The following is a 23,853-nucleotide window of genomic DNA, read 5'->3' on the forward strand; positions in this document are numbered from 1 at the left end:
AGAGAGCTCTGAATTCAATAGTATGTCTGCTACTCTATACAGTGACCCCTCGCTATTTCGCAGTTCGTTTATTGCGGCTTCGGTGCATCGCGGATTTTTTCAAACATATTCTTTTTTTTTTTTTTTAAGTCCGCAAAAAGTCCATAAAAGGTCCGCGAGAAGCAGCGAAAGTCAGCAAAACAACAGCGAGTCACATAGAGCAAGATATACAGTACTGTATTACATGTGTATGTTTACTGTATTTTGTTATTCATAAACTAACCTAATTTATACATCCTCTTGTTTTATGTTGAGAGGGAAGAAATTTCATCTGTGCTGTATACATACAGCACATTTGACAATAAAGTTGTCTCCAATCCAAGCTAATCCAATGTTTAAATCTATTAGTATAAAGCATTATGCCATGTTAATTATTTCAAAATTTACTTCTACATGCATGTATACCATAAAATTTGGCCTTATAAATACTATGTACATGTACCTATATGGGGGGAGGGGGGTCGCGGTTTATCGCAGGTGGTTTTGGTCCCCATTAACCGCGATAAACGAGGGATTACTGTATAACTGAACTACTGGTAATATTTCCTGAGGGAGAATGTTCTTGGCCATTTTCGTTTGTAACCTCAAACTGTAGTGCACTTGGATTCTGTAGCTTGGCAGTGATCTAAGACACACCAGCAAGTTAGCTAAAAATAAAAAAACAGGTTATCCCGAATTTTGAAAAAAAAATGCGATGACCTTTGCTTGATATTTTGACACTTCATGCTATAATGAAGTGTATGTTGTTGGACACAGTTCCTGATTAAATAGTTCATTTTCATTAAAATGTCTTATTACGTTCTCATGAGAAAACATAGCTGTATATGTAGCACACTAACTTGCCACATCAGAGGCCCATTGTTTTAATCTTGGTCATGTTCTTGATCAAGACTGTTTTTATGCAATATCTTGGTCACAACATGTCCAAAAACATTCAATATCAATTCATTTCAGACATCCACAGGCAAGATGAGGTCAGTGCCTGAGTTATAGTAAATCCTGTCACTTATAAAAGCACAGATTTTCAGCAACGCCCACTTTATTTTCAACTATTTGGCGAACATTTCAGACCCCAGCTAAGAGACTATGTAGGAGCACTTAGAGAAGCGCCCCAATGGAATTGAAGCTTCAACAGCAGCTGTCAAAGATTGATAAATGTTGTTGTTATTCTTTAGAGATTGGCGTCTAATATATCTGAGTTGAATGCCCCCACTGGAGTGAACAGCGATAGGTTGGCGTGTCTTTAGAGTGTTGTTACACTCTGCACGGTCGTGGTCACAAGTCCACATTTTGAAGGTCTAGTTCTTGTCTCGGACTCAACTCCAAAAAGTCTTGGTATTGTCTCTGACTGGATGAACTGTGAATGTATGCAGTACTCATCTGCTATTCTTTAACTACATTTATGTGAGAATAAGGAGAAACGCTTGGTCAAACAACAAATACCTTCAATTTATGTGTTATGAACTACCCAACAACACATGATGATGGCAAACTTGGCAGTGTTGTGACTGAGGGGTGAATCCAAAAAGAACGAACTACGGTCGCTAATAGCGCCTTGAATTGCATTTCATTTGCACCCGCTGTTTGCCCGTTCTTAACATCTTATTCACAAAGGATATTGATATTCAGAACATGTCTTGTACATGTCAGAGTGTTCCTTCACATTGGAAGAAATAAGATTTGAAATTTTTTGCATGTTGTGCTTCAAAAGAGTTGAAGAGACTGTTTTTGACTGTCAATTGTATGGGTATTTAAAAGACTAAAACATTGAAGCGAGAACACTGTGTTTATCTTTGTCTTGGTTTTTAAACTTTTTATGATCTCGGCCTTGCCATGACTCGGCTTGTTTCCGTCTTGGTCTTGACTCAGTCTCGATCTCCAAAAGTCTATGTCTTGTCTTGGTCTCAATGAGTTCTGGTCCTGGCAAGTCTTAGTTAGTGTAGAATTGAGCACAACACTAGGACTCCATGGAAGTTACACATGCACTACTTTTGCAGCAATAAGTCCACAATACTAACCTAAATTTCAATCAGTACTTTTATTTAAATATTGTGTAATTCCGTCTTAATCTATATCAATGTCTTGTACATCTGGATTTAAAGATATTTTCCAGAACACTTTCATCAATAAAACCACACGAACTAGTCTCATCCCAAGTGTGTCATCCATCAATTTTCTTTCTGCTCTGCACCTAACCTTTCATGACACAGTGCAGACCACAGCTGACAGATGAAAGGACATTTTCCAGTCATGATGCGCTTTTATGTGCAGGTGGGTTGTATGTACCTCAACTCTACTCCCTTGAATAAATGCAACCGCACCAGGAGATTCTACAGAAGCGCACTGCACTTTTTCGTCTTTTCTTTTGGTTTCATTAAAAAATACAGTGTTATATACTGTATGTATTATCCAAAACAATAAGCATGTTCAAATCTGGATCACATTTCCAGGTCATGTAAAAATCAAAACATGTAAAACAAACAAACAATGTTCACATTCTTACTATTTGCAGTGGATTTCTTTTCATATAAAATGCTACCAAAATATTGGGAAAAAAAAGAATATATTATTGTTGTATACAGAACATTAACAACCACATGAGATATAATGTAAGTGATTCGTCTTTAAATTTAAGACCATCTATTTAGTTTGTACAGAATAACATAAGGGCAGCACGGTGTGCCACTGGTGAGCACGTCAGTCTCACAGTGCAGAGGTACAGGGTTAAATCCCGGTTCTGGCCTTCCTGTATGGAGTTTGTATGTTCTCCCCGTGCCTGCATGGGTTTTCTCACACATTCCAAAAACATGCATGGCAGGTTAATAGAACACTCGAAATTGTCCCTAGGCGTGATTGTGAGTGTGAATGGTTGCTTGTCTATGTGTGCCCTGCGATTGGCTGGCAACTGGTTCAAGGTCTACCCCGCTTACTGTCCCGAAGTCGGATGGGATTGGCTCCAGCACACCCGCGACCCTTGTGAGGGTAAGCGGATTAAGAAATGGATGGATGGGTTAACAGAGGCTAATTGACAAATAACATTTGTATGGCTATTAAGAATGTTAACCTGTTACTCAAAAGTAAACTTCAAATTAAACATAACATTGTCCTGTATCGGATGACCATTACTGGGAAAAGTCATTTATGAATGCAAAAACATCAAAGGTCAATCCATGTACTACAATAGATAGAAAGACTCAAAGTTTGAATACTATGTTTTCTTTTTAATTACCTAATAAAGCTAGCAGTGCATTATCATGCTACTCAAATACCAATATCAAAATAAAGTCTCTTAGGATATTCATTGGGTTAATGTTATGTTTATCCGCTTGGATCCACATGTGAAATGGTGCTTCCTCTGTTCCAAACAAACACAGAAGCTAATCAGTACTGACAGTTTGTGAGGTTTCATCGAAAATTGGATAAAGGATGTAGAAAATAAACATAACATCCAAGTGGAACTTCCCTTCTCTCATACATCAAATGTGTTAGCCAAAATACAAATCATTTTCACATGACATGCATATGAAAGGAAAGAAAGGCGTCATTATTCAACAGGTGTTTTACTGGGCTGGGAAAGGGTGGGAAAAGCAGTCTCTGCTTGACACTGTTTCTTTATTTTATTATTCTTATTAGAGCAGATGTGTGGCAATTGGAGAGGCCACATGCACATAGCAGTGAGGAAATGTGAGAGAGCAGGAAGGAAAAATGGACAGGTTAGTAGCCCCGTATCAATGTGTTAAGGCCTTTTCACACTGCAATTAGCACTGAGCAGTGTGCCATCACCTATTCCATCGTGTATGTGCTGCTTAACGACACAGCGCTGTGCTGCAGCAGCGGGTGGTGCATGCACAAGGGGTGCACCTGTCACCATGGCTGTTGTGACAGTATGATGTAGCTTTTTTATTTTTAATTTGGGCACACGATGAAACCATTCAAATTTTGGCGGAGTTGTACGTTAAAAACGGCATGGAGAAAATGGAGGAAAACGTTATTCATGGGGCGTCTGTTCAAGCGTCCCAAGCTCTGGAACTCAAGACAAATGGCATAGAAGGTTGTTTGAAAAGTCATAGAAACGTGAGGTTTTGCTATTATTAAAGTTAAAAATACAAATGTCAGGACACTGCACTGTGTTGTTACTGTCAGTGTCCTAATACTTTTTGTAATGTGCCTCATGGCCATGGCTCGTTGAAGTGTCGCTCATGGTGATTGAAAATTTGAATCCTGATTTATTTTAAACATGTCCTCACATAAAAATGGCTAGTGGCACTAAAACATTTGGGGACTGCTGCCCTTGTCTGTGTGCATTTCTGTGTGTGCAATGTGTATTGTGAAAAAAAACATGGCATAATTTTGTGATTGGTTTTTTTGTTCTTTTTTTTTTTTGACGCATTGATATTAATTTGTGCAATCGCAATGCATTTATTTTTGTACACAGTCACAGCCAATAATTTAGTGCGGTAGAGATAAAAACAAATAGGTTGGCAGCTTGTGAAGTGAATCACTTAAAACTTAGCCGCACCACCCTTGTCTGCGAAGGAGTCACCTGGCAGGGCATGGTTGGGTGTTGCAAGGCATCATTCCAGTAGTTGGCCTCGATCTAGGATTACAGTATGATGTATTCACTTGCACTCGCATGTCTTTGTAACATGCTGGCTTGGTGTTCATTTGGCCTGCATGGGAACATTTATGCCATAGTTAGCATTCAAAGTACCATAAATGAGTACAAAACATACAATACAAAAAGACACAAAAATACCTAATTACCTTTCATTAAATATGCAACATGACAATTAAGCCCCATTTTGCATGTAGTATATTCAAACTTATTTAATAAAACAAAGGCCCCGACCTAGTGGTCTACACACAGAGGTGGAGGTTGATATTATGGACTGGAACAGACCAGGGCGAGGATGAATTCATAAAAACGCTACACTGCGTGGGGGCTTTGTTCACATTCTTCAAAACCAGCAAGTGCATGGACACAAATGCAAGTTTTATAGTGACATGTAAACTTTGCACACTGACCTCCGAACTTTCAGGCAAGCTCAGTGATTTGAGCAGGTGTGAAAATGTGTGGCATTTAGTAGGCCACTGGGAGACAAAAGCCACCGGTCAGAGTCATGCATGTGAATGCTTGCTTCTTTGTGTTTATGCGTGTAAAGTCGACCACATTGTCCCATCAAGGAACAGCTAATGTCCCTTAGATAATGATGGGAGCGGTGACCTCTCCAATTAACCTACAAGGCCTTATTAGAGATCACAAGGGTGTGAGCCACGTGAGTTTGTTCCTTCAATTACAAACTGCCCTTTTCATCATTGGGTTGGCAAACATTGCTTGGCTCAAATGGAAGATTAAAGGCGGTGTTAGGGATGTGCTGGGACCAAAATTCGGCCTGGGAATACCGTATTTTTCGGATTAAACATCGCTCCGGATTATAAATCGCACCAGCCAAAAATGCATTAAGAAGGAAAAAAACACATATAAGTCGCATTGAAGTATAAATCGCATTTTGGGGGGACATTTATTTGATAAAATCCAACACCAAGAACATACATGCCATCTGGAAAGGGAATTTAAAATAAAAATAAAATAGAAAACAACACAGTGAATGAGTGTACGATATGCTAACGCTACATGACGCATAGACGACGAACTGAGAACGTACCTGGTATGTTCAAGTAACATATTAAGAGTTATTCATATAACTATAGCATAAAGAACATGCTGACAAGTTCACCAAACCATCAATGTCACTCCAAATCACTTAATCCAATGGAATCTTCATCGTCTGTGTCACTTTAAAGCAACTCCACCAACACCGGAGGTAGAAGATGCAGTACTTCCTCTTTTACGTCGCTTACGTCAGACTCATCGTGGTTTTATCAATACAGGTCTAGAGCGGCCTCTTGTGGTTTAATGTGAAAATAACATGTGAAATGATATACCGGCAATAATGTGTTAATAATTTCACCCATAAATCGCTCCAGAGTCGCACCCCCAGCCAAACTATGAAAAAAACTGTGACTTATAGTCCGGAAAATAGGGTAGTCGTCGATGGTGGCCTTCGCTTACCAAAAAATAATTGTCAATGGGGTTAGGTGGAGAATGGGGTGGAAGGAGTAGTGAGGGACAGTGTGTCGGTCACGCGGTGCAGTTTTCGTTGATGGGCCGATCATGCACCGAAAATATAGTCGGCTACGGGATGCAACAGTCGCATGCTCAAACATGATTGTTGATGGGAGAGTCAGTCACACACGGTCGCACGATCGAGCGGTGCAAGGCCTTCTCAAATTGAACGTCACACATATGGCCGACTCCGTCATCCGGAAGGGGAGATATTGCAGTTTATGTGCCAATGTCATGCACGAACTCCAGCGAGTGTAATTTTGGTATACTCATGTCAAGCACAACATACTCGGGCGTACGCTCTGTACTCCCTTGGTTTTGATGCAAATGAGGGATGCTGCGAGGACTGGCCCTGAAAAAACTACATTTCATCCCACAAGAGCGCTCAAAAGCACAAATGCTCGGTTACACACATTTTTACCGAGGCAAAGTCTAGCAAAATACCAAACTAAAGAAAATTTCACCCATGCGCTCAGTCAGACTGCACTAGACTTACATACATTTTCAATATTTTAAATAAATATATTTCTTTTAAGGGGTGTTTTGGGGTCAGGGGAAACCCCGTTTTTCATGGAAAATATATGTTAGAGGTTTATCACAATATTTTTGGGAGGATACAATTAAATTATAGCAATAATGTTTTTCAATACATTTCAGTTGGGGTCAACCCAATATGGATTTTTGCTATTCGCGGGCCAGCCGGTCCCTTGCACCCACGAATAGCGTGTTTCCATAGAATAGTTTTAAGTTGTGCTATCACCATTCACCACTTAATGGCAGAAATGGCAAGGCTCAATTTTTCATACATGCATTGAGAAATGTATTGTGAAAAAGGAAATACATTAAAATACTAAAATGTATATTGGGTCAGTAAAAACAGACATATGTACAAATGTTGTCCATATTTAAAATGGCATTTTTTGTCATACATCTGGTTAGGACGTACGTGGTCCTTCCTATGTGGCCACGGAGTATTGCTGATGAAAAATTGTGGCCCCTTCCATCATTTAGTTTTCCCATCCCTGGATTACAGTTTTGACGTTTGTCATGTAAAAAGTAAATAAATGTACCTCCAGCACATGATGCCGAGCACTTGGAGCGTATGATGGCCCATGTGTAATTGTGTTTGATTTGATTCCTTGCTTCATCAGTTTTCATCAGAGTGTATTCCCAATGTACACCTGGGTTCAAGCCTTGCAACAATATCTGAAAAAAATGTAACGCATTCTAGTGCAATGTAAGTGAAGAAAAACTAAACAAAACCAAAAATAGCTGAAATTTGCTGCACAAAAACTTATATCTAAACAATAGATCTACGGTTCGACCATAGAGAACCAATTAATTACCTCAATAACCAGAGTCTCATTAATGGGTCCAGCTGATATGAGGCTCTCTGGTCTGTTGTAAGGTCTTTTATATTCGAAAATGGCTCCCGCGATGGGATGTCTGCCTGGCCAGTCCACCGTCCAATGTCCATTCAGGTAGTAACGCCTCTGGGCGTCCCTCATTGCCAAGTAGGAGCTTGATGTATTCAATTCTACAACACGAATAGAGCGAGCCCCTGCTGGAAGGGTGACCAAACCATAGTACTCTGTCAGAAAGCACAGCAAAATATAAGTCAGGATGGTGCAGACAAAAAAAGGATAATCGAAATTGACTTTACTAAGTATAAACTTAGTAAAGCTGTAAGCCCAAAGTCAAACAATGGCTGGTGTGTTTTGAAATTATACCTACTGTATACTGTACCTTTTAAAAAGTATTATTCAATTAAATTAAGGAAGGCACTTTTTAATAAACATGAAAACTGTTTCTCTTTTATGTTCTTACTTTTTTTTTAAATGTTATTAAAATGTATCAAAAATATAATATAATAGTATAAAATGAATAACATGTATTTCTTTGGATTTTTGAAGATTCAGTAAAACTACAGTGTCCTATTACAATATTGTTATTTTTCCCAAATATGCAAATATCTCACCTGCTGAGATAAACTCCGGTAACGTAATACTACGTAAAATAAGAAAAACATAAAATGCACTGGCAAAGAACCCTCCAAACTAAAAGGTACCTGTATCGTACAAATTGCTTCTGCGTTAGCCACCAAATAATAAAATGTTGGTCGATGAAATTTGAGTATGAAGAGTTTTGAAAAGTTTCCACCTAAAAAATAAATAAAATCAAATCAAAAAATGACCTACGGTTTGTATGATGCTGCTTTGTGTACTGTCCTTTGTAGGTCTTACAGGTGGAGTTGTCTCCTTTACACACTCCACAAACATCAAGTGCAGCTGAGGACCCCAACACACGGTCACATCCCACTCTCTGTTGAACAAAACTCTGTTGTCATATTCATCCCTCATTATGTACAGTATTCACTTATTCAGGGTGTTTAAATCATTTGTGAAAAAAGGAGAAATGTCTTGAGTGCAGTTCCCTTCCATTGTTGTCTTCAAAACACGGCAACACGTGATGACTATGTTTGAAAAATGACATACCAGGAAGAAGGAAAACGATTACCTCACACAGGCCATCGATGCAGACGTTAGAGCTGTCTTGTGAGCAAAGTGTACCATCTTTGACTTTGCTGGCCAGGGCAAAGAAGAAGTCATAACCTTCAGCAAAGCAGTAAAGCTTGCATACATCTTGATCTGGTTGGGGAGAATACACAGTTTCACAGAACAAGCCTCCATCACGAGGTCCAAAATTTCTTGTTCATGATACGGGGACACTAAGTTGGCTAATGAAAATGCAATTCTTGAACTGATTTTGAGGTGACTTTTGTCCCCTTTGATGTGAAAAGAGAATATCATCTTACCGTCCACTCTAGTGTATGGTCTCCAGGTGTAGTGCCATCCTCTGAACTGTTTGCTGTTGAACTCAGCACATTGCTGTGCTCTGTAATCAACAGCATTTTGGGGGCAATCGTGAGTGTTGCACAGCTTATATGACCGAGAGGAGCCTTCACAGAACTTTCCTCCATAAGCCGGTCTGTAACAGGAATCCAAACTCAGATCATGAATACTTTCAAATCATCTGATGTCAATGTCTAAATTCGTGTTTGACAGGTAGAGTAATAATAATAATAATAATAATAATAGATTTTATTTATAAGCGCCTTTCAAGACACCCAAGGACACTTTACAATAACAAAAAACACAAAACAATACGGGTTGAGCAGCGGCAGCCAAAACGCGCCAGCGTTCACTCAAGTACTATTGTACTCTGGCTCACACGTGTCTATGCCCAGCCAAATGATCCTTCAGTTACATCCTCTATAAGGTCACAGGCACTTAGGCGTTTTCTTTCATTTTTGACACCCTTCTTTTGTTTCCTGCTTTGGATCGCCACATTTCATCACCTGAATCCATTTTCTCACCCACTAAGCCTTTCTATCTTCACCTATCTCTGTCTTCTCTCCAACATATGCTCCCCCTTCACCTCCTGTCTCCGTCAACTTTAACCCGTCATTTGTCAGAACCTTGGCAAGACCTGATAAAGAGGAGGCCTCAGGTTTTGATAGAAGAGTCAATGGCTATGCAAATATTCCCAAGTGATTTATTAGCAAGCGAGTAAGTGAGCAGATAAGAGCATATGCAAAAAGTCACGTAACTCATACAGTAGCAAATAGTATACAGTACAGGCATCCAATTTCACGTATCTTCACAATTATATCTTTTTTTATCTACTGTATTCAAGTGATCAATAATGAAATGAACAACAATTAAATGCTCGTTCATCAGATGGCAAAAGGTAAAATAAACTAGTGTACACTCTTGTTGCCATTCATATACCAGAATTAGTAATGGCTTTCTTCAGCTCTGTGTTTCACTCAGCATGCCCTGAGTACATTTGTGAGGAAACTAAAATGGTACTGCAGGATTCGCTCACTGTTGTACATGAAAGTAAGGTTGTGTTGTGTATTGTGCAATCACTTACCTGGGTTTATTGCAGTGCCGATCCCGATAGGTGACACCACTTTGGCAAGTTCGCGAGCAGACAGACCAAGCCGACCACTCTGACCACTGGCCGTGCTGGGGCCTTGGGCCCTCATCACCGTGTTTCACACACTGACCCCTTCGACACCACTGGGAAAGATGATAAATGCATTTTGACGATGCATTAGGTCAGGGGTAGGGAACTCCGGTTCCTGGAGAGCCATATCCTGCCTGTTTTAGATCCCTCCCCTATTCCAACACACCTGATTCCAATGATCAGCTCATCAGAAAGCGCTGTTAAGGCCTGAAACGATCATGAGCAATTGAATCAGGTGTGTTGGAATAGGGAAAGATCTAATATAGGCAGGATATGGCTCTCCAGGAACCGGAGTTCCCTCCTCCTGCATTAGGTTGTCTACATATCATCACCATAGGCAAGGCAAGGAAAGGCAGTTGATATAGCACATTTCATACACAAAGCAACTCAATGGGATTCTCACAAGCAAAGACACAGCAGTTACCAACATTCAAAAGCAAAGCAAAGCAAAGCAAAGCAAACAATAGTAGCCCACAAAAATTACTACAATGTACAAGTGCATAGTTTTAGAAGCAAATGTCAACTCAAGGGTGGTGAAACATATTTTGGGCTCCTTATTCACTGTCTCTAACAGCTGTTTTATTACCAGACAAGATATTCTTCAGATGTACCTGTAATTTCCCATTAGAATTTATTTTAATCGTGACTGATACTGAGTGATTCGAAATGATGCTTGGAACCACATATTAATCAATCAAAGCATGCTTAATAATTTCTTTTTAGAGTAAACATGCAATATTGAGTGCTACTTTGGGCGTCTTTTGTCTTCTGAACTGAAAAGCCAGAGCTCTGTTTTATTTCAACAGTTGTCACAAATGCATTTAGTCTTGTGTTTTAAATGATCAAGTAGACAAGAGGTCAGGTCTCACAGAGGTTCACAATTACCACCACTCTGCATTATCACATGCGATCCATTCAGCCAGCCCAAGCATGGATGGTAGGTTGGATGTCATGTGGATGCTTTGTCAGAGACCAATGGACGTGTTTAGAATTTATAGATGAAAAAGTCAAATCACAAAGCAGTTACATTTTTCGAAAGTCCCTGCATGTTATGTTCGAACACATTCTGAAATTTAGACTCCTGTCACAGCCTGTTTCGATCATGAACTGAATCTCTTTGCGTAAAGATGGCATCAGACGTCGCAGGAAACTGCCCTTTGGGATGATCCATGTTGTTAGAGGTGGGGCTGTTCCCTTTCGCACTGGGTTTTCATTGCAGCACACAGATCCCATTAGCATATTTTTGAAAACATCAGTGGCAAAGCAGTTGCAGCTACTCCCTGAACATTAGAATAAACAACATATTGCTTTGTTTTTTTAATTTGTGAATATTACACAAGTGGTCATGGAATCATAGCTGTTTCTGTATGTCAAAATGATCCAACCATGCTTTGATAGAACTTGACCTTTTGCATAAAATTGGGCCAATTTTGGGGGGATAGTATGTCCTGTTTAGTGTTTATTTTACATAGCATTTTGTCCCTGAGTAATATCCCTTCAAAAAAGAATGTATGTTCGGCACCCTTAGTTCCATAAAAGAAAAATCACCACTAAAATTAAAAAAACTAAAACCTTTTCACCTGCAATATAAATCTGAAGGACACCATTTTCAAATATCCAGTTGTCTTTTGTGTCATTTTTTCCCCCCACCTAAGTTAGATTTCTTTGTTGAGATGGTGCCATTCAACCACACGCTTGTATTAACCAACCAGAGATGTACTTAGAAACAACTTTTGTTGTTCTTATTTTCTACCTATAACGACATGTCGGTTTGAGTGGTCACAATTGTTGTTAATTCAATCGGAAGAGTTGAAAAATAATTTTCCAATTATTGTATTCTGTTTTTGTCTTACACATCACAACGTCATTTGGGTTTGTACATTTCCCCTCTAAAACATGATGATGCCATATGATGCTGTGCTTTAGTTGATGGATATTATCAGAATGTAGTATCACCCACAGAGTTTCAATTCTAACAAGGGCTGCCCAATATTATTGTGATATTTAAAATGTGTACCTAAGGAAAAATAAGCAATGTGTTATGAGCAAATTAATTGTAATGCCCCTAGATATTGTTCAATTATTGGATGGTAATGTGCATTTGAGGTTGCATCTGATTGGTTGAAGTCTGACAAAAGCATACAATTTCATATAAAAATGATTGCACGCCTTTGTGATATGGATATTATATAGGGCAGTATCGCACCAACGATATTTGTCAATATATTGTGCAGCCATAATGTAAACAAATTTTTAGTCACCATATCAGGTCCACAGGAAGAGCCTTCAGCTGCGGGCATGAACTTGGTCTCACACTTCCTCCCGATGCGGTGGCACCAAAGAGCCTTGCAGATGTCCTGGAAGAAAAACAAAAGACACTTCTGCTGTTTTAGTCTCATCTCCAAATGTTAGAAGTATCATGACTACCACCCTGAGTTAAAAACTTCATTATACAGAAGCAATGGGAATGGCATGACATCCTGCAGCACATCCCACACACACCTTCTTCCATTCTCTCCAATTCAGGCAAGAGGCGAGGTAAATGGGGCCGGCTATCCACTTATCATTGTCCACCTACCAGAAAGCAGCCTACTAACTGACAAGTGGATGCACAACTACAAATATGACACTGGTCTTGGTTTAGTGGAAGTCTGCACTCAACTGAGGAGTGACGTTTGAGACATCTGATAAGGATATAATTCTTTCGCACAATCCTGTATATGCAAGGAGAAAACAATACTGAGTGAAGAGGGTCACTTTCAATGAAGATTCATTTGAATTGCTGGCTACAGATACAGAGAGAAACAAATAAATAATAATGTGCAATCACAAGAATAATAAAACATTCAATTCACATGATCTACTGGTTGTGTTTCTCAGCAGTGGTCTGGAAGAGAGCACTGTATGGTGTCCCAGATCATGTTGCCAGAAAAACATAGTCTGCTACTTTTCAGCAATTCCACTCCCTTACTATCTGAATGACTGCATCGGAGTTTGACAAAGCAGCACAGATGCTGACAGGCACCTCGTAGTCAGCACCTTTCCCCTTAAGAGCCACCCTGGGGTCCATCATAAGGTCTATTTGTCCAGCTGTTTAGCTTGTTTAAGTCTAAAAAAATGCAAAAGTGGAAGAGATCAAGTGAGACATAGTGGGAGTGAACAAATCGTGAATGGCAGTTTATGAGCTGAGATATTCACTCCCCATGTCAGTATGCCCTTTCTGGTGATTATTTCATAAATCCCATGTGGGATCTCAAGTATTGTATTTCCTACCATATCATGTGTATATGTGTGTTGGACAATAAAATTCCTTGTGTCATTGAGTTGATCATGAGATTAAAATATAGGAAAAGCACACCTTGACAACACAGTGCAGTATCGAATCTATGGTGTTTTCCAGAGCCTACCATTTTTTTTGCTTCATAGTCTCTTCGCAAAGAGACCATTTTCAATTGCCTTCCAAAAATGGCAATACATGATCTCATCGGGCAATAAACTGCAGCTGGGAGGCTGATTCTTGTCCTTTTGTTTCATGAGTGACAAATATCGGGATAGGCCAAGACTGCAGGTGTTGCTTAGAAACTCTGGGCTCAAGCACCTCGGTGCTACCAGGTGCATGAGCGGAGAACGTGCATTCAGACACTGAAGATCATACAATAACAAAACCATGAGAAACCAAAAAAATAGTTCATTGCTGAAATAAGGCTGAGGCATTGTAATGTTTAGGTGTTTAGACAAGCATGTTCAGGAGGATGACATGTGTTTATAAAACACATAAAGCCCCAGACAACTTAGCTCCTGGTCTCATTGGGACACACAAACCCCTCCACCATGGTAAGGTGACAGTTCACAGAGGGGATGCAAAGACGATATGATGTATTAAAAAAAAAAGTACCTTTTTAAAATCAAGGGTGCACAGCTTGGCCTTTTCACCAAACTGCCATTTGCACTGTGTGTCTGCATCATACAGCTCGCCTGGCAGCTTCTCAGGATAACGATACTCCTTGACTCCGCTGGGTTCATCTGATAGGCACAAAGCCTGGGCCGAGCTGGCAAAAAGTAGACGAGGGCAGAATAAATCAGTGTCTGTCCTTGTTCTTTCCCAGTCAGTAGTTTGCATTTGATATACAGGTTATCCTGATTTGATTGTGAAATTCAAATTGATACAGTATGTATAAATCAGCGCTGTACACTGAAGGCCTTCAGCTTCCTCTGCTACACTATCAAAAGCACTCACCTCCATTTACAATTTGCGTGAAAATTTATTAACTTCTTTTCAACAGTCTTTTTCTTACTGTCACAATGTGTGCCTTTGTTGCACAGCTTCCAGTTGTTTGTGGGTTGTTTTTCCATTTACTTTTTTGACCAAGCTCAGACTCAAGTACGCTAGCCACCACTGATATAGATAAGCAAAGACTGTGAGCATGACTGATATACATACCTGTCAACTTTTCGGAGCGTCAACCTGTATAAACTACCAAAAAAATTCTTATAAAGAGCAAAAAATCCTTATAACATAGCAAAGCATTTTATATGTCAAAATAACGGCAGAAAAAAACCCACGAAATTTTCAATGATATTTATTGTAGATCTCCATAATACAATGTCTGGTTAATGTCTAATCATCATTCTACTTAGTGGCATTACTTATGTTACCGGAAATGAAAGCATTCGAGTAGACTAGCACCATTCTGGGCAAAAGCAAACGGAACTACCTGTTAGGGGGAAAAAAAAAAAAGAAAAACGGAAATTTTCAGAATCCGTATGATTTGTGCGATACGGCCATATACGTAAGATTCACCACAACATCCGTATGAACTATGGCTAAACCGTATGAGTTGACAGGTATGGATATACTTCACATTTGGAGGTGCTTGGGATTTAAATAAAAAAAAGAAAGATGAAAAGTACTTCATAAAATATGCCTTGCAACAAACATGGCCAACCATGATACAGCAGGGAAAATTCCAGGAAGAGTGAGCAATTCCATTGTTCAATGTTAATGCAACTATTTGCGTTTTAAATTGTTTTCATCAATCAAGTTTTAGAACATAGTACTTTTTATAATCTAACATATAATTACAATACCACAATATCATATTTTATCCATGTTTGGAAGGGAAAAAAAATGCAGACAAGACACACCCATCTATTCACTTTCAACACCACGTATCCTGAACAGGGTCACGGTGGGTGCCGGAGACTATCCCAGCCTCTCCCACACCATCACTGAATAGATCCAACGCTGCCCACAAGATACAGTATTGTCCTTTTTATTTTTTCTGTAAGATAAACTACCTAACCTTAGTGTTTAATGTTTGACGATTTATTTTTTTAAAATACAAAATATTTCAGTGTTAAAAGTTATGCAGAAGAAAAACAGGTGAGTAAGCGCAAAACAACAGCAGCATCATTATTTATATAGAGTAGCACTTTCACAACAGGTGTAACTAACAAAGTGCTTCACAGAACATTTAACCTAAGATAGATTTACCGTATTTTCCGCACGACAAGGCGTACATAAAAGCATTTGATTTTCTCAAAAGCCGACAGAGCGCCATATTATTCAATGTGCCTTATATATGGATCAATATTCTGATTTCTTGGACGCAGTATTTAAAAGGTTCTGGAAAGCGCTTTGTTACAGCTGCAGCGGTTGTGAACGCTCTATATAAATAAAGCTGTCTTGTATGGTATTGTATTATATTCCCTTTAGCATAGCTCTATCTAGTGGATGCGTAATGCAACTGCAGCCTCTATTGTAGCTTTGATTCTATGCACCTTATAATGCGGTCTGCCCTATATATGAAAACAGTTTCAAAGTAAGCCATTCATTAAAGGTGTGCCTTATACTCCGAAGCACCTTATAGTGCGGAAAATACGGTATGTCTATTTAAATAACTTATTCAGTATATTTTATTTTCTGTGACAATTCAAATAAATACAATTTTCATGTAAATATGCCAGATTCGAGCCATTGGTGGGTTTCCATCAACAGTCCCTTGGCACCTTGATGTAACAATAAAACACACCGAGCAAACTTATGAATTGTTCCTGCAATTTTTAATGCAATGGTCAATTCACCAAAATGATTTTCCAAAAATAACTCACCAGTGATGGGACATAATGATTCTCTCAAAAAAATGTTGCAGTGATCATTTGAAAATGTAAACAGTGGCAGAGACTTATAGAAATAAAGTTTTACAGATTGATATTCATTTGTTTCCTAAATATCTTGAGAACTCTTGAACATGATCAGTTTCTTCACAAAATATTAATAATCACATATAAGAGTACCATTAATAAATAATAAGAGGTAATTTTTGCGAATTTGTTATTTCAGAAGTGTGTATCAAATTGGTAGCCTTTCGCATGAATGAGTATCCAAGAAGTACCAGTAACCCTTAGTTTCCAAAAGGTTGGTCACCGCAGATATAAAGGTTGATCCAGGCCTTTGAAGTAATAGCATGCAAAGAAAGAAAGAAATTTGTTCTTGTATGACAGTATATTGCAATAGTGTCATCATGTTGAATAGTTTTTGTGATCAGCTGAACTACTGTCACGTGCATAGGACAAATATTCTCCATTATATAAAGATACGAACAAGAAATTCTTGCCATGTCAGGCTGTAAAGTATCATAATGTAAAACGTCTAACTCTGCATTTATTCATAAACTTGGTTGTCCCCGGAAGACTGGAATGACATCCTAACCTAGAGCCACATTATGCTTCACGGTTGATGGTCTATGTGTTGCCAAGGGAACACGACATTCTGCCAAACGCAATCAATTTTTAAATGTATGAGCACTGAATTTGGAGAGGAAAAAGCTAGGTCACCTGGATTCAGACAAGTCGGGGATTTCCAGTAAGTGATATCATTGACTCTCACACGGAAAACTTAAACACAGCAGCAGTCTGACAAAATATTTTAGAAAGGATTATTGCAGTGACCATACCGCTTTAGCATGGAAGATGAGTTTATGCGTGCACGCGTGCTTGTCTGTGTGTGTGCGTGTGTGTGAATGTCTGCATGGATGCTTGCATTTTTGTGTATGTGCATGTGTGTGCACTTTTTGAATGTGTCTTGCTATCCTTCATTGTTCACATGACAGTTTTTCTGAAAAAGACACCACACCATATCTATACACATAAGCAAGCAAGGCCTGTTGGCCTTTTCTCTCCGTATCAGTACCCAACAAGGCATGTGTGAAAAAGTTACAGCACAAACGTACAGCAGCCAAAAAACTGCAGCCTACATACTGTATATCTATCTATCTGTGTGTGTGTGTGTATATATATATATATATATCAGTAATCGTAATAAATGTCTTTTCTTACTTGAGAAAGCGGCTGAGGTACTGGCGGCTGCATGCAGACCATGAGAAGATACCATTGTGCCCCGCTAATGTGGGAGACATTATGTTGCCTTCTGACTTCTTACAAATGTTTCCTTCACCATCATGGACCATTCCAAAACTAAAGAATGAACACAAAAGGTATTCGTAGTCAAAGAAAACAAAGCAATTTGTCAATTTGTCATCATGGCAGAGAGTCCTTACTTATGTCCAGATTCATGGGCAATGGTGAATGCCAATCCTAGACCTGTGTCCTCATTAATGGTGCAGCTCCGGTACTTGCTGCACATCCCACTTATGGGGGCAAAACCTGAAAAAAAAAGTGTGACAATTTGCTAATACAAATAGAAATAGCAATTTCCTGAAATATGTGGATGAAAATTATTGCACAATACCTGACCAGACATTGAACAAGTCACACATTATATTTTGACATGGTTAAACTCCATGACAATTAACAGTGCTATCAAGCGCCTCAGAACAACTTGAAGATCAACAAAAATACTGTACATACTCTACACTTGTTTGCAAGAACTGCCCCCCACACACACGCACACACATTTTTGTTGTGTGTGTGTTTCTCTCTGCGTTTTTTTTTTCTCATGAAGGCAAATACTGTCGTTTGATTGTCATCACTGCAAATAAGCTGTTTTGTTCGATACTACTCACTCAAACTCATTGTGTTACATTGAGTGTCTCTGTGTTAGTGTGTGGCTGTGCGTGCACATATTCAATTTATAATACACGAAACAATGCTCGATGGTCTAAGTAAAAACAGCAATCACCTAAATGAATTCAAGACTGATGATTTTATCGAACGGGTATGTTATGTTATGCAAAATCTGGCAGTAATTATGTTTCTAAAAGAGAGAAATTCAGATGATTGTTTGTTTTGTGTGAGCCTATTTCTGTTTTATTGAATTAGAAAACATTTATATATTTAATATTTCCAACATCTGTTGTTGTGTGTAAACACCATGTGACAAAGGACAGGGGCATCTTCCCAGACAGAGGGAAATATAAGTTTGTGGCTTATGAACGTTGAAATAAATGATGAGGAGAGTTAACATTGTTGAGACATGAAAACAAGCTACCCTGCCGTATTTTCAGTTTCACTCTATGATATGTGATTGATGTTTTTTTTGTTTTTTTTGTCTGCCCTTTACGTTTTTGAGAGAATGCCCCTCATTATTTATTTTTAAATCAGTTAAATATATAGTTTTAAGGAGTGCAATAACAGTGATGAAGATGTACCCAGAGTGTCACAGGGTTCATTCTTCCATGAGCAGATGTCAAGTCCAGTGAGTAGAATGGCGTGGTCATGGCGCTGACCCTCCTGGCCTCCAAGAGTGGACTGCCACTGGCAGAAACTGTTCAGTGTGTGGTCTGCATGGTGACTGATCACCAATCCATCCTGGGACATAAGGGTAGTAATGAGAGGGATGACGATTACAGTTGGTCTTCATAAAGACATGAAGAGAAAACATTTTGAATTGTAGAAATTATGATTGAATCGTAAGTACATACAGTAAACCAGACTTCGTTATGTACACTGGCCTGCTCCATCTCCAGTGATCAATTTCCCGAGCTTATAAAAAGCTTCCTGTCCAGTTTTGATTCACACCACTATTCATGTGGGATAGGAATTGATTGAAAAGTGAAAATCCGTGTCTAATTGTCGCCCTTTGAAATGCTTCAAAAAATGTTTTTAAAAAAACGCCGAAGAAGATTCAATATGTGCCTTCCATGAAAAACGGTGGTAAATTGAGGTGAAAAGAAAAACAAGCGCCAAAAAAAAAGCAATGATCTTTTGTTTTAAAATATTGAACAAACTAATCAGTGACTATGGGAGTCCTCAGGCGCTGAGACACTAGTAGGCGGGGTCCACTGTACTGTATATGAAACACATCATATATTATTATATGGATGTAGTTCTACACTATAAACTACAGCCAATAAAAAAATAAAATATCAAACATATACCAGATACCAGGCACAGCATGAGGATTTTTTCTTTCCTGGGGCTAAATTGAATTGAATTGAATACAAAGGAGGTGGAGCTTGACTCATATGTAGGAGGGCTGAGAAATAAAAACAATTTTCATGATTTCACTAACTTGAGAGGTTCTTTTTTTCTTTTCTTTTTTTTTTATTAGAGTCTAATCCACACCAGGGGTGTGTGGTTTTCCCCTGTTCTTATTGGGAAATGCTAAATTGTTGCACACTATTTTATAGCTATGAGCTGCGGCTGTTGCTCCTTCGTCTTTGTTATGTTTTTAGTCGAAGAGCCTTGTCGTGTCATTTGAAAGGAAACATATACTCTCCACATATCCTCACCTGCTCTTCATCAAGAAGCACAAGTCCCACTATAACGATATTGATGCTCCCTCCTATGGTTCCATCTTTGAAGAGGCTTGACACCTAGACACAGCGACATAAAACATTATAAGCAGTGACTCTGGCACCTCCCTTATGAATTGTCAGACTGACGTAAATGACTAAGCAAGCACAAACATTCATTCAATCAGAAGGCAGGCCTAACATGGAAAAAAAAGACCCCAGATGTCAATTAGAAATGAGACTTTCTGGGCATGAGCCTGTGCAGGTGTTCCTAATGTTATGGCATTCATGTTAAAGCTTGAATCGTCTCTTGATCTTGGGACCTCACTCACCCATATCATTTAATCAGGTCAAGTAAATACCACAGGTACTTGTCATTCTGCATTTATCTAATCCTGAAATTCACATTCCTTCCTTATGTTCCTGATGTTTGGGCTTTTTCCTGCACTGACACATGTCTCGACTCAGGACTGTGTTTTGTTTCCAAATTTAAGTGAAAACTCAGAGGTCAAAAAGACAATCAAAACTACTCACTAAAACTTGAGATCTCCCGAAACACATAACAGATTGTCAAATCCTAAAACAGCTACAGTGAATCACTTTTTCATTTTCAGATAGTAGTTGCATGCATTATGAGACTAATAAAGGATTTCTTTATATCGATGATTACCAAAAATCATGTTGGGGCAGAAACAAAATACATTCATTATTATCATTATGATTGCATTACATTGTATTTGTTTGTATTATATGCTTATATATATATATATATTTTTTTTAAATCCTCGTCTCACCCCCCCTCGGGTGGTGTCCGTCCCTCATTCAGCTCGGGTCCTCTACCAGAGGCCAGGAAGCTTGAGGGTTCTGCGCAGTATCCTTGCTGTTCCCAGCACTGCACATTTCTGGACTGAGATGTCCGATGTTGTTCCCGGGATCTGTTGCAACCACTCATCTAGTTTGGGGGTCACTGCCCCGAGTGCTCCGACCACCACAGGCACGACTGTCACCTTTACCTTCCAGGCTCTCTCCAGCCCCTCTCTGAGCCCTTGGTATTTCTCGAGTTTCTCGTGTTCCTTCTTTCTGATGTTTCCATCACTTGGGACCGCTACATCCACTACAACGGCTTTCCTCTGCCCTTTATCTATGATCACGATATCTGGTTGGTTCGCCATTACCATCTTGTCAGTCTGGATCTGGAAGTCCCACAGGATCTTCGCTCTGTCATTCTCCACCACCTTCGGAGGTGTTTCCCATTTTGACTTTGGGGTTTCCAGTCCATACTCCGCACAGATGTTTCGGTAGACTATGCCAGCCACCTGGTTATGGCGTTCCATGTAGGCTTTCCCTGCCAGCATCTTACGCCCTGCAGTTATGTCTTGGATCGTCTCAGGTGCCTCTTTGCACAACCTACACCTTGGGTCTTGTCTGGTGTGGTATATCTGGGCCTCAATGGCTCTGGTGCTCAGGGCCTTCTCCTGAGCAGCTAGGATGAGTGCCTCTGTGCTGTCCTTCAGGCCAGCCCTCTCGAGCCACTGATAGGACTTCTTGAGATCGGCCACTTCAGTTATGGTCCGGTGGTACATCCCGTGTAGGGGCTTGTCCTCCCATGATGGTCCCTCTTCCAGCGCCTCATCTTCTGTTCCCCATTGTCTGAGACATTCTCTGAGTACGTCATCCGTTGGAGCCTTCTCCTTGATGTATTCATGGAGCTTGGATGTTTCATCCTGGACAGTGGCTCTCACACTCACTAGTCCCCGGCCTCCTTCCTTTCGGCTTGCGTACAGTCTCAGGGTGCTGGATTTGGGATGGAACCCTCCATGCATGGTTAGGAGCTTTCAGGTCTTAACGTCCGTGGTCTGAATCTCTTCCTTTGGCCACCTTATTATTCCTGCAGGGTATCTGATCACTGGCAGGGCATAGCTGTTTTTTGCCCGGGTCTTGTTCTTGCCATTGAGCTGGCTTCTTAGGACTGGCCTCACTCGCTGGAGGTATTTGGCCGTAGCCGCTTTCCTTGTTGCCAGTTCGAGGTTGCCATTGGCTTGTGGTATACCGAGGTACTTGTAGCTGTCCTCAATGTCTGCTATTGTTCCTTCAGGGAGTGAGACCCCTTCAGTGCGGACTACCTTTCCTCTCTTAGTCACCATCCGACTACATTTCTCAAGCCCGAATGACATCCCGATGTCGCTGCTGTAGATCCTGGTTGTGTGGATCAGGGAGTCTATGTCCCTTTCGCTCTTAGCATACAGCTTTATGTCATCCATGTAGAGGAGGTGACTGATCGTAGCTCCATTTCTGAGGCGGTATCCATAGCCTGTCTTGGTGATTACTTGGCTGAGGGGGTTCAGTCCTATGCAGAACAGCAGTGGGGAGAGTGCATCACCTTGGTATATGCCACATTTGATGGACACTTGGGTAAGTGGCTTGCCATTGGCTTCAAGTGTGGTTTTCCACATCCTCATCGAGTTCGCAACGAAGGCTCTTAGGGTCCTGTTCACCTTATACAACTCCAATCATTCAGTGATCCGTGTATGTGGCATCGAGTCATAGGCTTTCTTGTAATCAATCCAGGCTGTGCACAGGTTGGTACGTCGGGACCTGCAGTCTTGTGCGACAGTTCTGTCAACCAGGAGCTGATGTTTGGCTCCTCTGGTATCTCTACCAATGCCCTTCTGTGCTTCGCCCATGTATTGATCCATGTGTCCACTTATCTTAGCCGCAATGATGCCTGACATGAGCTTCCATGTTGTGGATAGACAGGTTATTGGCCGATAGTTGGATGGGACTGCACCCTTTGAGGGATCCTTCATGATCAGGATCGTTCGCCCTTCGGTTAGCCATCCTGGGTGAGTCCCATCCCTCAGCAGCTGGTTCATTTGTGCTGCTAGGCGCTCATGGAGTGCTGTGAGTTTCTTTAGCCAGTAGGTGTGGACCATGTCCGGGCCTGGTGCTGTCCAGTTCTTCATATCTGAGACTCTTTCCTGTATGTCTGCCACTGTTATGGTAACTGGGTTCTGTTCAGGGAGGTAGCTGTGCTCCTCTCTCAGGGTCACCAGCCATTGTGCACTGCTGTTATGTGCAACCTCCTTCTCCCATATGCCTTTCCAGTACCTTTCAGTTTCCAGTCTTGGTGGGTCAGCTCTGTTGTTAGGACCCTGCCACTGAGCGTACACTTTCGCAGGTTGTGTTGCGAACAGCCTGTTTATTCGTCTGGCCTCATTCTCTTTCGTGTACCGCTTTAGGCGGCTGGACAAGGCTTGGAGCCTTTGTTTGGCAGTTTCGAGTGCTTCAGGTATGGTCATCCGGATGTAACTCTTGGGTATCGGCCTTTTCATCACACCTCTCTGGGCCTCCGTCAATTGACTCACATCTTTCCGAGCCGCCTTGATCTTAGCCTCCAACCGTCTTTTCCATGGTGGGTAACGTATCTCATGGCTTCCATGGTTGCTCTTATAGCCAAGCATCTCAAGGATCACTGATGATGAAGCGTATATCAGCTCATTGGTTTCCGTGATCGTTACGGTCGGGATCGCCCTCAGTGCTGCATTCACACTTTCCATGAGACTTTCAGGTGGTACTTCACATAGCCGTTGTAATCGGTTTCTAGGTTGCCCAGCTTTCATTCTCGCCATGATCTTAGCTTTCAGGTCAGTTGCTCCCTCGCTCAGCATTTCGTTCATTGGGGCTGGCCTCCCAATCTCATCATCTGCATTCATTGGGGCTTGCCTCCCAATCTCTGGTATGACTCTGATCTGGCAGCCTGGGGCCCTTCACCATGGAACCTGCGTTGTACCTCATCAATCTCAAGTTGTGACAGCAGTTGCCGTTTGTGGATGTTGGAACACTGAGCTACTAGTTGTTTTGTGGTCAACCGTGACTGTGGGTTTCGAAGTAACCATTTAGCCCCCATTCTCTGCATGTAACCCCTCTGACTAGGGTTGCTTGAGTAGTAGCATTCCAACA

General features: G+C 40.5%; 1 protein-coding gene across 1 annotated transcript in view; it reads right to left on the reverse strand.

Moving 5' to 3' along the window:
* The window catches only part of adamts16 (ADAM metallopeptidase with thrombospondin type 1 motif, 16), a 45,515-nt gene that overhangs the window by 7,491 nt on the left and 14,171 nt on the right, over positions 1–23,853 (reverse strand). Inside the window, exons 6-18 of the mRNA XM_086114462.1 lie at positions 19,891–19,974; positions 18,808–18,967; positions 17,758–17,863; positions 17,537–17,674; positions 14,094–14,247; positions 12,460–12,555; positions 10,103–10,251; positions 8,982–9,154; positions 8,684–8,814; positions 8,365–8,488; positions 7,513–7,757; positions 7,237–7,372; positions 4,583–4,709 (exon numbers count right to left, since the gene is read on the reverse strand). Coding sequence (XP_085970588.1) covers positions 4,583–4,709; positions 7,237–7,372; positions 7,513–7,757; positions 8,365–8,488; positions 8,684–8,814; positions 8,982–9,154; positions 10,103–10,251; positions 12,460–12,555; positions 14,094–14,247; positions 17,537–17,674; positions 17,758–17,863; positions 18,808–18,967; positions 19,891–19,974 — 1,823 coding nt within the window. The remainder of the gene's footprint in view (positions 1–4,582; positions 4,710–7,236; positions 7,373–7,512; positions 7,758–8,364; positions 8,489–8,683; positions 8,815–8,981; positions 9,155–10,102; positions 10,252–12,459; positions 12,556–14,093; positions 14,248–17,536; positions 17,675–17,757; positions 17,864–18,807; positions 18,968–19,890; positions 19,975–23,853) is intronic.

The sequence above is a fragment of the Hippocampus guttulatus genome, chromosome 6, assembly GCF_054856545.1.
Source record: "Hippocampus guttulatus isolate MCC_2025c chromosome 6, RoL_Hgut_1.0, whole genome shotgun sequence".
Taxonomy (NCBI): Eukaryota; Metazoa; Chordata; class Actinopteri; order Syngnathiformes; family Syngnathidae; genus Hippocampus; species Hippocampus guttulatus.